The sequence below is a fragment of the Colias croceus genome, chromosome 10 (genome assembly GCF_905220415.1).
Source record: "Colias croceus chromosome 10, ilColCroc2.1".
Taxonomy (NCBI): domain Eukaryota; kingdom Metazoa; phylum Arthropoda; class Insecta; order Lepidoptera; family Pieridae; genus Colias; species Colias croceus.
Window position 1 is genome coordinate 908,539 of NC_059546.1, and position 14,990 is coordinate 923,528.

The 14,990-nt window shown below is 35.6% G+C and overlaps 1 protein-coding gene across 1 annotated transcript in view; it reads left to right on the forward strand.

Moving 5' to 3' along the window:
• LOC123694843 (cadherin-87A-like) overlaps positions 1-14,990 on the forward strand; it is a 63,051-nt gene that overhangs the window by 47,513 nt on the left and 548 nt on the right. Inside the window, exons 27-35 of the mRNA XM_045640438.1 lie at positions 2,165-2,300; positions 2,523-2,713; positions 3,366-3,542; positions 4,234-4,346; positions 5,601-5,761; positions 6,168-6,325; positions 11,794-11,899; positions 12,336-12,516; positions 13,523-13,633. Of these exons, the coding sequence (XP_045496394.1) occupies positions 2,165-2,300; positions 2,523-2,713; positions 3,366-3,542; positions 4,234-4,346; positions 5,601-5,761; positions 6,168-6,325; positions 11,794-11,899; positions 12,336-12,516; positions 13,523-13,633 (1,334 nt within the window). The remainder of the gene's footprint in view (positions 1-2,164; positions 2,301-2,522; positions 2,714-3,365; positions 3,543-4,233; positions 4,347-5,600; positions 5,762-6,167; positions 6,326-11,793; positions 11,900-12,335; positions 12,517-13,522; positions 13,634-14,990) is intronic.

The window sequence follows — 14,990 nt, forward strand, 5'->3', positions numbered from 1 at the left end:
CTTCCCGTGCTAACAAAGATCATTAACACTTCCTTTAGTACCAATACTTTCCCGGAACTGTGGCGTCATGCTTTGGTAATTCCAATTCCCAAGAAAGATAACCCGGAGGAATTTAAAGATCTTCGCCCCATAAGCATACTAACATGCATGTCTAAAGTCGCAGAAAAAATAGTGCATAAACAACTTATGGATTTTTTGGAGTCCAATAACATTTTACCTGATGAACAATCTGGCTTCCGAAAGCACAGAAGCACTTCTACGGCTTTAATCGACGTAGTAGATAATATTTTGAAAGCACAGGATGAAGGTATGGCTACAGGACTGCTGCTGCTCGACTATTCACGCGCATTTGATACAATCCAAACTGATTTATTACTTTCTAAACTATCATATTACGGCCTAAGTACAAATGCTGTGAAATGGGTCAGTAGTTATCTTTGTAGCAGAACGCAAACGGTGTCGGTTTCGGAAGAGGATGGTAGAAAGCACTTGTCTGCATGCAGCAATATTTTAAGAGGTGTTCCGCAAGGTTCGATACTGGGCCCACTATTGTTCATTCTTTATAGTGCCGACATTGTGTCATGCATCAAACATTGCAAGTATCAAATGTATGCCGATGACGTACAACTGTATATATCATATCATCCCAGGGAAACACAAAATGCATTTAATCTTTTGAATTCGGATTTAAGTCGAGTATTCGCATGGTCTACGAGCAATTCATTGGTCCTGAATTTGTCAAAGACAAAGTTTATGATCATAGGCAGTCCTAAGGTTCTAGAAATATCTGAGCGCTATAACCCCCAAGTAGCTGTGAATAATAATATAATAGAACGCGTACGCGAAACACGTAACTTGGGAGTAGTATTTGACGAGAATCTTAGATTCGAAAAACACATAAATAATGTTATTTCCAATTCGTTTTATAGATTAAAAGTATTATACAAGATAAGAAAATATCTAGATTTAAAGTTGCGTATTCGTCTGTGCGATGCCCTTGTCTTATCAAAATTTAATTTTTCTGACACTGTATACGGACCCAGACTGCTAGCTCGAACTAAGACTGCTATACAGAGAGTGCAGAATGCCTGTGCGCGGTTTTGCTGGTATATTCCGCCCAGAAGCCATGTCAGTCCTTATCTGAGAGATGCCAATATCTTGAATATGGACGGACGTAGGAAACTACACTTTGCCACTTTGTTGTTTGGAATAATTCATAAAAAAATACCACTGTATCTGTACAACAAGTTGGCATGGTTGGGACAACGTAGTGAAATCAACTATATTACAAGATTCGCCAGCGTGAAACTTTCAGTTCCGAAGCATCGCACCGCAGCCTTTAGAGGTGGATTCACTTACCGGGCCACTAAGTGCTGGAACGATCTCCCTCCACCTCTGTCTAAATTAACGTCAGTCAGTAGTTTTTGTTTTAAGTATCGAAACTACCTTCTAAGTTCTACGAATCAGCCTTAGTACCCGCGTTGTAGTGTCTGTCACCATATTTCTGATAATATTGTAAGTATAGTAAGTATTTATAGTTGATATGTATTTATTTGTATTTTTAATTTCCTGTCCTATTGAATGCTATATAGTTCTCACTTATTTATATGTTTACGTTTATTTTTATTTTTATTTTCTTATATACCTACGCACCGACCCACCCACACACACACACACTCATACACACACTCACACACACACACACATACACCCTCACACACTCACTCACGCACACACATCACACAGGCTGTAACTCCGACTGTCAATAGGGGTTTCTGAAAATCAGTGTTGCTAGTTGACTCAAAAGTCACTGCAGCTTTATACTGAGAAGCCCCTTTTGACAACAGACGTTGCCGCACAGTACTTATCTAATTTTTAGGTTGTAAGTTTTTGATTGTGTAATAGGTATATTGTTTTAGTTTTTAAGTTTGTTTTTTTTTTTTCACCATGTTTTTGTTCTTACTTTTTTTTCTGTTTCTGTGCGGCTTGTATACTTTGTTGTCAATAAATGTTTCATTCATTCATTCATTCAAAATGCCGAATAAACTTATTACATGTTTCTGATGTCAAAACAAATGCAAAATTAATTTATTTTGGCCATGAACGAACGTTTAAATACAAGATTTTATGGAAAAATTGAAACATAATTGTTATTTGTTTACAGGCTCAGTAAAAGCAATAGACAAGGATTCAGGTGAAAATGGTAGAATATTCTACCACGTGCTAGAAGGTAACCAAGATGGCGCCTTCACGCTCGATAGAACGCAAGGGATCATCAGAGCGAACGTCAGTTTTGATAGGTTAAAAAAAATATTCTTATTTTAAAATGTTTTGTTGCATATTATATGTCATTATAGTAACTGTAAAATATTATTTTCTGCATTGTCCGATAATTCATCCATATTTTTAATATAAAAATGTCCAAATTTGTATTTTATACCGAAAATTGCAGGGTTAAGAACCTCGCCTTTTTTAACGCATTAATAAATTTACTGTTAAATAATAATAAACTGCATTTACAGAGAAAAACGCGACGAATACTCAATGACGATATACGCAAGCAACAACCCGATACTTGAGCACGCAGCGGCCATTTTGAATTCCATAGACAACTCCACAGATAGCCAAGATGGCAGCTTCACTGTGGTGAAGGTTAAAATATTAGATGAGAATGATAATGCGCCGAAATTCGAAAATAATCTTTATTATGCTGGTAAGAAAGTTCAGAATGCTTTACTTTACGAGTAAACTTTAGTATGTTTTTGTAACAGATGTAGTTTGTGGTCTTTTTTGTGATTCCTAGTTTGTTTCGAGTATGTATCTGTTGTTTTATACTTTATAACGTTACTACATGCGAGAAAACTTTTTTTAAGTAATTTCATGCAAAATCGAAAACTGCATGTTGGTGGAGATGGTTGTTTAATCATCACAATAGATATCGTGGGGTCTCTCTTAAGCACATAAAACTGATAGAGTAGAATAAATTCGATTGCTCTGGCCAGATCACGGGTGGCAAAGAGGTCAGGCGTCGCGGTCGCTTCGAAATGGCGAAAGACGCGGGTTTAAATCCAACCTTGTTATCTATTTTTTTTTTTACTCTTAAAAGGTGTAAAATAAAGTATTTGACCGCCTCCTTGGTACAATGGTTGACGCGTGATCATAGAACCGAGGGGTCCTGGGTTCGACTCCCGGTGGAGACGAAGAAAAATAAATGTCTAGGTCTGGAAGGACACAGCAGGCTGATCACCTACTTGTCCTTATAGAAAATCGATCAGGGAAACAGATGTATAACGCACCTGCCCCTTACCCCACTAGGGGACATGGGACTTCGCTATAAAGTATTTGCTATAAAACAAAATTTTCAGGTGTAAAGCACACAGCACGAATCAACGAGCCCATAGCCACAGTGCTGGCCCTGGACCCGGACCTGGGCCCCAACGGCACGCTGCTGTACGCCATAGCGGCCTCCAACCTGTACAAGTTCGGCGCGCAGGCCTCCAGCGGCAGTGTCGTGCCTTCGCCCTTCAACATCACGCAGGACGGTGAGGGTAGTTTCAAGTATACGGCAAATTGTGCCAATTGCTACTGAAATTGTATTAAAAACATGGACAGGTGATTTAAAAAAAAAACTTTGTACAAGTATAATAAGTAATATGACCCAGGATAGACTTGGAAAAAAATGGCAAAAACATTCGCAATTATTGTTTCTCATATCGAATAAAATAATAATTAACACTTTTACTGGTAAGAATTCTCTATGGAAACTTCTGCGACTTACATTAGACTTCTTCCACTAGAAAATATAGGATTACAATCCTATATTTTCTAGTGGAAGAAGTCATCTTAGGCCATGTCCGCACTGCGGATTAAATACCGCGCGGAATTTGTCAGTTCGATGCAGTTCGCCGTACAAAATGAACGTCTAAAATGGATAACGAATCAATTTTGATTTACTTGCTAATTGTATGTGTAATTTTGACCGCGGAATAAAAATCGAGCAGATTTTATGCGCGCGGAAAATATCCGCAGTGCTGACACGGCCTTAATCTTTAACCATGTTGCAGAAGCATACATAACAATATTCGATTAAGACTAATATTCTCACACCATAGTATCCTTCCTTCCTTCTCCTGGTTCTAAGTTACCCCCATACCAATTTACAGTGAAATCAGTTCGGCAGTCGTAATTAATATGCCTATTATAGATGTTCATAAATAAATATATTTTCCCCAGGTATACTAGTAACGGCGACATTCATGTCGGAGTACAACCAGGATCGCTTCGTGTTAGACATTATCGCACAAGAGGAAGCACCTCCGCACCGACAGGCGAAGGCGCAGGTTTATGTAAGTGTTTTGTGTTTTTGAAAGAAAGAAAAGAAGTATATAATTTTTTTTAGCTTTAATATTACATTTCGGTGTATTAGCATTTGTTTCTTTCATTTTTTAGCCTAATATGTGAATCAGTTTTTATTTTACGAAGAATTTGCCAGGCCAATAATTGCATTCATGACGTACTGTATCATCGTTTACCAGATGCGGACCAAAAATGTACAAGGAATTTTAAATGCGTATGAGACGTGAGACTCACTACACCTCAGAATAGTGAATATTTTAGATACAGAAGAATTACTCGGCAAGAAGATATAAGTAAATTCGAGCCTTACCACTACGCGATACAGTGGTAAGGCTCGAAGTTAGTGGTATTTAGCTTGTACACAATACTATTGTGCTATTTTAAATTAGCAACCTTATAAAAAAAATACTCAAAAACTAAACGCCTAGGGGATGTTTATTAGAAAAAGTTGATAGGTGGTCAATAATCTGTCTTGAAAAAAAAAAATTCAGCGCGATAGACCGAAATTGACTCCTGTGTCAATGAAACTTAAATTTGTGACCACTGTGCGCTGGCCTGGCCTTGCGTCGTAGGTAAATAACGGACGTACCTCGCACAGACCTGCCTACACACGAGAAAGATTTGTTGTTCATTATTTAAAAATTATTTTACCATAATTATCGAATCACATGTTACGTGTTAACGCACCTATGCGTAATTGCTCCAGTGCAAATTTGCATTATCGTGTGGGATTTATGCACTTACGTGCGTATTTGCGTTTTGGTATTCATAGTCTCTAACTCATTTCATTGGAATCTATTCTATTGTTATTCTTCCAAAATGACGCACGGCACTGCAAAACTCGGCATGCCATGCGTTGCGTGTCGCCCGCACTGACGCACATGTTTTCGGCTCGTGATTTGAATTAATGCGCGTGGAAGTGTTTTCTGTGTGTGTCGAGTGGGGTGAGTTACGGCCCTGCCTTCATACAAAACTGCTGAATACGCCGTTCGCACGGGAATAGAATGTGGGTGCGATTTCCCTGAATTAGCATCCAAGCTTACGTTTTTATAATTATTAAAATGTATAAATTCATTCTTTGACTCCGGTCTGCATCGTGCGGACATGGGTGTAAAGTCTCATTTTAGTTAATAAATGTAGTTAATAAAGTAAATCTAGTTTCTTTTGGGGCCACCGGCTGCGGGACATGTAATTGGCGTGTTAGTGTTTATCGTTAAAGAAAGTAATAAAGATTTATTTCGCAGGTGTGGATAATCGACCGCAGCGCGTTACTGCGGCTGGTGGTGTCGCACGGGTGCGGCGGGCCGCTGGCGGGCGCGGCGCGGCGGCTGGGCGGCGCGGCGCACGCGCTGCTCGTGGCGGGCCGCCGCCTGCCGCTCGTGCAGGCCCGCCGGCAGGCCGACTGGTGAGATACCATAACAATGATAATAAACCGGCCACTTGGCTCGCACTTGCGAGTCGGACTCGCACACGACGGGTTCCTCACTATGGGAAACCCCCTTAATTTTTTTATTATTTATTTTTATTTTATTATTTGTTGTTATAGTGGCAACGGAAATACATCATTTGTGAAAATTTGTGGAAGCTCCAGAACTTTATTTTAACGATTCAAACTTTTTTTTAAGTGGGGAAATCTTGCATCCCTTGCATTCCCCGGGGAAAGAGCCGTGGGTTATGTCGGATTCTTACCAACTAAAACCCCACTGTTTTCAGTCGAGCCGCTCTAATGATGTGGCCGCGGGTATTGGTTGAAATTCTTCCGCGACAACCTGCTTCTAAAAGACAAGTTTAATTTAATTCTATCTCTATAGGTGCGAGATCCACCTGCACGCAGTAGACCCGTCCACTTGGCAAGTGCTCCCAGTAGACCGGGTGCTGGAGAACATCGACTCGAAGTACGACGAGCTGAAGGACGTGTACCAGCAGTACGGGGTCGAGACCCTGGTCGCTGCCAGTGCTGCTTCCAAAGGTAAGTGCTGATTTACACAGGGTCAGTAGACTTTAACTGTTTACATAGACTTCAAGCCTCTGTACTGACTTCAAATCTGTTTACACAGGGTTTTTTTTCGGGTCAGCACTGATTTGCCTCGAATTTGTAGTCAGTTACTGACCCTGTGTAAATCAGCACTAAAGTTAAACATCCTACTAATGTTATAAATGCGAAATTTTGTGTGGATCTGTGTGTGTTTGTTACTCTTTCAAAGGTTTAAAGACATTTATTCCCATTAAGACATTAAGTCACTTACATGAGAAACTTAAATTTTAAACATAGGTATTTATAAAAAATATCATTCGTTAGTTAAAAATTTAGAGTAAGTTACATACTATAAACATAAGTTTGGGTTAGGTACTCATTCATTGCATTCAAAGTTTAAGCGTGTGGTCTTCCAGGATGTGTTTCGCTAATTGTTTTTTGAATACAATGAATGAGTTTACACTTTTTAATTTGCTTGGCAATCCGTTATAGAAACGTGCTCCCTCGTATGTTGCCGTTCGCCTTCCATAATTCGTTCGGATCTTCGGGAGGGCAAGATAGCTAGCTCGTCTATTAGGATAGTGGCGATTTGATGTTGAGAATATTATATTTGTATTTATGTTTTTATGTAGCGCTTTGTGGATGAACATACACGTATTATAAAAGTATAATTGTTTTAAATTCATTATTTTAGTATCGTCGTAGATTTTATTTGTAGAAGTTAAAAAAGGATATTTAAAAATGGTTTTAATAATTTTATTTTGTAAAATTTGTAGTGGCGCTAATTTATTTTTGTAAGCGCTACCCCATACTTCTATTAAATACATTAGGTGAGGTTTGACTAACGTGTTGTAGATGGTGTGGCGTAATTTATGAGGAATGCAAGAAGTGATATTACGCAGAGATCTAAGAAGTGCTGATAATTTATTTTTTAGGTGGTCGATGTGATAATTCCATTTTAGAGAGCTGTCGATTCGCAAACCTAGGTATTTCTCGTGGGTTTTATGTTCTAATACAACACCGTTAATTTTAAGTGGAGCGTGTGGTGGAATAATTTTGTTCTGAGCTTTGAATTTAATATAACACGTTTTAGATATATTTATTGTTAGTAGATTGTATTGAAACCATTTATTTAATTTATTTAAATCATTTTGTGCTTGCTTTATCATGTCATGTATAGAGGGACCAAAATAAAACAGACAGGTGTCATCCGCATAAAGTGTTAGATGACCATTTAGTTTTAAATCTTGTAAATTATTAATATAAATTAAAAAAAGCAATGGGCCTAAAATCGAACCTTGTGGTATGCCACACGTAATTGGCAAGGGAATGCTATTGTAGTTATCTATTTTAACGATTTGTGATCGATTTTTTAAATATGATTTCAGCATGTCTAGTGCTTTACCAGTAATGTTAATGGATGCTAATTTCTTTATTAAAAGTTCGTGAGAAACGGTATCGAAGGCCTTTTGTAGGTCAATAAATACTCCCAAAACTAAATTTTTTGCGTCAATGTTCTGTTTTATTTTAGTAGTCAGGTCTATAGTCGCTGACAGAGTGTTACTTTTTGGCTTAAAACCGTATTGACGCACTGAAATAAAATTAAATGAGTCTAAATATTTTTCTAATCTCGTGTGTAAAATTTTCTCTAATATTTTTGACAACACTGGCAACACCGAAATTGGCCTATAGTTACCAGGTTCAAATTTTGAACCACTCTTATAGATAGGAGTTACCTTCGCTATTTTTAACGAATCCGGAAAACGTCCTTGACTTATAGCTTGGTTGAAACAATCGCTTAAGGTATGATTCAATTTTTCTTTAATGCATTTAATTGCTTTTGTGGTAATACCATCAAGACCTGTACTACAGTTTGAATTAAGGTTATTTATAATTTTTAAAATTTCATTAGGTGTACACGGATCAAAAGTGGATAATTCGTACTTTTTTGATGGTGATTTAGGTAAGGTTGAGGAAGAGTTGGTTTGATATTGTAGGGGTATTAAATTTGCTAGACGAGATCCTATTGTAGAAAAATATTGATTAAATATCTGGCATATTTCATTTGGCTCGGTAATATATTCAGAATTTATAAGTAATTTAGTAGGTAAAGTACATTTTACAGTTTTGTTATTAGCTAATTTATTTACTAAAGTCCATAATTTCTTGGGTTTTTTTATATTCCTTGTAAATTCTTGGTAATAGTAAGAATCTTTTGTGTCTTGAATAAATTTTTTTACCTTTATTTTTTGAGTGTTAAATTTTATTTGAAGGTTTTTATTTTTAGGGTTGTTTTTTAGTTGAGACCATAATAAATTTCTTTCGTTAATTTCTGTTAAAATTGCTTTGTTTATCCAGTCTTTTCGGGGCAGATTTAGAAATTTAGTTTTAGTAATCTTACTTTTATCTATAATAGATTTAATTTTATTTTCTAATATTGTATAATCTTTGTTTATTTCAGTATCAACTATAGAGTCAGACAGGGATGATAATCTTTCGTAATTAATTGCTTTATATTGAGTTTTAACACTTTTTGGGGGTAAATATTTTTTTAATTCTACGTATATGTGCTTATGGTCGGAAATACATGAGTTTATTATTGCGAAATGAAAATTATCATTTTGAAGGTTCGTACTTACATGGTCAATGATAGATTTTTTTGAAGAGTCTCTTGTGCTGTATTTTTTAGTTAGTTTATTGAGTAATATATGTCCATTACACTTAAGAGTATATTTGTATAGTTTGGTATTTTTATCTTTTGTTAACAAGTCGATATTAAAATCTCCAAAAATAATAGCTCTGTGCCTTTGTTGTAATTGCGATTCATACATTTCAAGGAATTTTTGACAGTTAGTATAGCCCGGTTTATAGATAACGCCTACATCAATTTTACATCGTTCTAAACTTATCCATAAGTAATTGTTCCCTTCCTCGTATCGTGATTCAATAAGATTGTGTTTTAAATCGTTGTGGATGTATGCTGAGACTCCACCTCCTCTTGCGTCAGTCCGGTAGTTAAAATAATGTGTGTAATTATCAATATTTAATTCTGAAGCTTGCGCATCAGAATTTATCCAAGTTTCAGTAATTAGAATTACGTGGATAGGTTTTATTAATGAGCTCAGGATACATTTTACTTCATCTAGTTTACCTTTTTTTCTTATGCTTCGCGCATTGAAGTATATAAATCTAAGCCTGGATCGGGAGAGTTGCAAATTTTCATAGCTGTCTAGTATTTCGTAGGAGTTGATATTTTGGTTGTTTGTCTTTAAATTTATTTCTAGTTTTTTGACATAATTTTCTTTATAGTAGGCATTCCGTTAACGTATTTTATTGTGAGATCTGTTTCTCCTTCACCAATGCGACGGTTTAGTTCATCCTGTAAACTTTTAAGATATTTTTCCTGAGCTGGCGTTTGATCACTAAAAGCTTTAATATTGTTGGGTAGTTTATTTTTGTTACGTAGGATTATTTTAGCAGATTCAATTGTGTCATAGCAAACCTTTATTCTACGATTTTTCCCCGGTGAATACTTGCCAATTCTATATATATTTACTGGCTTCGGTAGGTCTGAACTTATTAGCGAGGTAATTTTTAAAATTTCGTAGTTGTCTTTAGATATCCTCTCCTCTGAGTTATAAGATGTCGATTCTGGGAAACCAGCAAAAATTACATTTTTTTCGCGGCTTTTTCTGTCTCGTAGTTCCTTGATTAAGTGTTCATTAATATGTAGTTGATTTTTAGACGTAAAACCCGATGGATTGGATGACTGATTTATTGATTGAAGATTTAACTCCAGTGATTTTATTTTACTCTCACCCTGGTTGATCTGGGATTCTAATTGAGAAATAGTACTCTTCAATATGTTTTGTTCAGTAATTATCATACATGCTGATGACTTAATTTCATTGATTTGATTCGTATTTTGGCGAATTAAATTCAAGGATTGTTCGTTGGACGATTTAATTTCGGTAATTTGTGTTTTTACCTCAGAAATGTTTTCATGAATTTTGTTTATTATTTGTTCGTTTGAGCAAACATATTTTTCAAGTAATGTACTAATACGGCTCAACTCCGAGCGAATATCCTTCATATCATCACTACATCTGCAATCTTGTTCTAGCGGTTGTTTCCGTTTTCTGTAAGTGATTTGAGTATCAGTTGACGTAGAACTCGTTGAAAACGAACTTAGCTTCGATAGATCGGGATGCGATCCACCGGCAGTACCCACTGCACCACTGCTGGTTAAACGTGTTGGCGATCGGCGTACACTCATATTTACTCCGCAATGGATAATTTGTGCACGAATATGAGTCGTTCTACGGTGCGTGCAGGACAAAAAATTGCAATTGTCTTGCTCCCGCTTGATACGCTCGCTGTGTTTCGAACGTAAATTGAAGTGATATAAATACCAAACACTTATTATGCAACTTGAATTCTTATTATCATGTAAATAATTATTAAAATCGCAAAGCACTTTATAGTAAAAAGTAATACACGTCTATTCTGATTCACTAACGAACGATGACTCATGACGAATGATGAACATCCTACTAATGTTATAAATGCGAAATTTTGTGTGGATCTGTGTGTGTTTGTTACTCTTTCACGTAAATACTACTGAACAGATTATAATGAAATTTAGCACACATATAGAGGGTAACTTGGATTAACTCATAGGATAGGTTTCATCCCGGAAATCCCACGGGAACGGAAACTATGCGGGTTTTTCTTTCAAAACGCGGGCGAAATAATACATAAATACAAAACAATCGATAAAATTTTGTATAAATACGACCCAAAACAAGTAACAAATAAAAATATCATATTTTTTTTGTATTAAATCCCAAGAAGTTTTAAGATAGCGATTAATAATATCAAAAAGTTTGAAATACTAAATTTAAAGAACTATCTGTGAATATTTACCCGCAGACTAAACTTCGTGCAAAGACTCGTCTTTTTTAGCTGTTAAAATAATATAAAGTTGATATTTGAAAGAAGTAGCTTATGTTTTGTTCCTGGGTCTTCATTTTTATACTCTACTAGCTTTCTGCCCGCGGCTTCACCCGCGTTTTCAAAGAAAAACCCGCATAGTTTCCGTTCCCGTGGGATTTCCGTAATAAAACCTATCCCGGGGTAAATAGTAGCCTATGTCCTTTCTCGGGTATCAAAATATCTCTATACCAAATTTCATGCAAATTGGTTCAGTAGTTAGGCGTGATTGAGTAACAGACAGACAGACAGAGTTACTTTCGCATTTATAATATTAAGTATGGATTGATTGATTTTGATGCTCTAGTGCAGCCGTGAAAGCGCATCTTTTGCCTTTTTTATATTAATATGGACCATCAGGACATAAATCCCTTCTTTAGACACTTCTTTTCTCACTATACCAAAAACGATGTAACTCAAAAAAAACATAGTTTTTCTAAGTAATAAAATTATTGTTGTTTTTGTTTCAGTACCGGACAGTTTCGACCCCGCTCTGGCGACATTAATAGCACTATTAATAGTGCTCTTCACGGGAATTGTTACATTTGTAGTGGTGTGCGCCTGCCTCAAACACTGGTAAGCCAATAAACTAAAATATAATATAACAGTTCTTCTACTACTACTTCTACTTCTGCGCCAACTGCCAAAATTTAGAAAATTTCCTGGAGATCTTTTTAGCTCCCTTACATTCTATAAATCGTTAAAATATATTAAAAAGTAATGAATGATGTTTCTAAGTTATAACATAAAAATTATAGATGAACTATTGAACTAATTGTTGTTTTCCTTTAAGTAATTAAAATTATATTTGGTTTTCTTAAAAATAACAATGAATTTGCTCAAAAATTTTTCTTATTTTTCATAGCACCAAAAGTCCTTTTTGTTACTTTTCGACTGCACAGGCACTAAAAGTTATTTTTGTTACTTTTCGACTGCACAGGCACTAAAAGTCATTTTTGTCAATTTTCGACTGATTTATAAAAGTTTCAATGAAATCACCTTCCTTTTCCAGGGTAATCCCCCCACCATCGCTCCAATCAAGCAAAGGCGACAGTCTTGCCCGGCGACGAATTCTCGAAGAACTCAGTACTACAGAGAACCCATTGTGGTTAGAAGCCAAGTTACGGCCGTATGAGGAACAAGAACTGACCATGAACGTGTTCGCTGACCAGCAAGAGGCGCAGGACCAGCCTGTAAGTGATATTTAGGAGAAAATAGAGGTGTAGTCGATAAGGAAGGTGCTTGGTGATTAGGAAGAGACGAAACTTCACAATTTAGACATAGGATGCAGATATTTCTATAGCTAACAGCTATTAGTTCAGGATACATCGCCCATTTTTGCAAGTGACTACTATCAAGCTGATTTTCCGTTTGTAGCTTTATTTTGATGAGACACCGAATAATTTCGTGTACGAAACTCTCGATTGTGGTAGCTAACAGAGATAACAAGGATAAAAAATTTTGATTTGATGGTTCTCAAATATTTATTACGCAATTTGTAGGACAATATGTCTGTTGAATTATATAAACATTAACTAAGTGAAAACAAAAAAAATCAGCTTGTTAGTAATCATTTATGATGACCTCGTTATCGATACACTTTGGAAAGGGGGACTCTTTGAACCAACCATAGATTTTGTAGGACAAATATTTTTTCGAATAATTTAGGTGATTATATTGAGATTGAACAAAAAAAAAATCCACAATCGAGTCCACAATCGAGACTTTCGTACACGAAATTATTGGGCGTCTCATCAAAATAAAGCTACAAACGGAAAATTAGCTTGATAGTAGTCACTTGCAGAAATGGGCGATGTATCCTGAACTATATACAATATTGTAACTTTCAAGCCCAGTCTCGACGTTTTATGTCATCACTTTCCCACACTCGAAATAAATACTGCGAAACGGAGCATAGAAATACATAAATAGTGGTGTTAAATAAATAAATGTTTGAGTTTAATAAGTATACTTTAGATGTACCTTCTGGGTTTATATTTTTATGGATAAAAAGCTGTGTTGTTATTTTTCTGTCAGAACTTGTTTATTTGTCGAATCCTATAAATATCCGTTTTGCTATGAATCGTGGTGCATTCGTACGGATCGTGCCATAGTGTTCCATCGATTTTTATTGGTCGCATTACATTTTTATTACATTAAAAGTAATAAAAGTAATAACAAGTATTATTGCACGTGCAGACGGTAGACAACACGTACGCGACGATAGCGTGCGGGCGCGAGCGGCTCGGCGACTACGCGACGCTCGGCCGCCACTCGCCCGACGCGCACGAAACCGCTATGGGCTTCCAGGTATACTGCTATTTGTTATATCCATATATTAGGGTAAACCACCCTATTATTGGCACTCTACCAATTTATTGGCATGCTCCAGTTTTTTAAGAAAATTAAGATTTTTTTGTAGCCCGTATAAATTTTGTAGTAGAAATTAATAAGTAGCGTATTATTCTTTACTCAACTAGTAATCAATGTTTTTTATTTATTAAAACATTGCGGCGTATCAACCATCTGTTTGACAAGCCGGGACTTGTGTAGCAAAAATATTCGAAATATTCGTTTTTTACTAAGGTAAGAGCTATCATGAACTTAAAAGAAATTGCACTTCCGTTGTGTTTTTCTTATGCATATTCATTTTAACTTATTATTGAATGTATGAACTGCCTATTTTAAACATTATTTTAAAATTTAACCGCCAACTTTTAGTTATTTGTGGTATGCCAACAATTGGGCTGCTTAAAATCCGTTTATCCATTTTATTGGCACACAAAAATGTTAATTCAGACTGATTCAGATGACTAACATGACTTAAAAATTACTTATGATCTCATTCAATCAGAGCTGCGATTTAATTAAATGTAAGGTAATCATAAGCTAAAATTGTTCTATGTTTTATTTAATTAGGTTTTTTGGTTGTCTAAAACCATATTTTAAAAATAGCGTTCCAACTGAAATGGTATGTTCCTATACAAATAAATCTGACATTTCTTTTAACAAAGAGTTTTATTTTGTTTATTTCAAGGTACAAATTAACTTTAAAATGTCATAGTAGACACTTTGAAAGCCCTACTTATGATCTAGTAAATATTTTTCAGTCTTGAATAGTGACAATAGGTAAAAATCACTGCCAATAAAAGGTTTGACTATGCCAGCAACTGGTAATTTGAGTTTTTTTTAAAGGTTCACTATATTAAATAAAGCGATTTAATTTAAAAATGACAATTACTTTATAATATTCTCCATAGATTAGAGTACCAATACAAATATTTTTTTCTTAATTTAATCATAATTGTACATGCAAATTTTACCGGTTTTGTGAAGTAGCTGCTTAAAGTGCCAATAATTGGGTGGTTTACCCCTATTTTTTTTTTAATTCAAAAATGCTTTATTTGAAACATAATAACAAATTGTACATAAACTTAAATTACGATGACATCCTTAAAAGCATAAGAGCTGTGGCACGGATGCCAACGCCCACCTCCATATATGAAATAAGTTCCATCCTTTAACAATTTTAACAATAATATGCAAATTAATTCGGTTAGGTTAATATTCATTCAGGTTTTATAGCTTTAGCACAGATAATACAATACTGCTTTATTATTCTGTTCTTATCTGTCAGTTAGAATGTAAAGAAAGTGTCAAATAGACT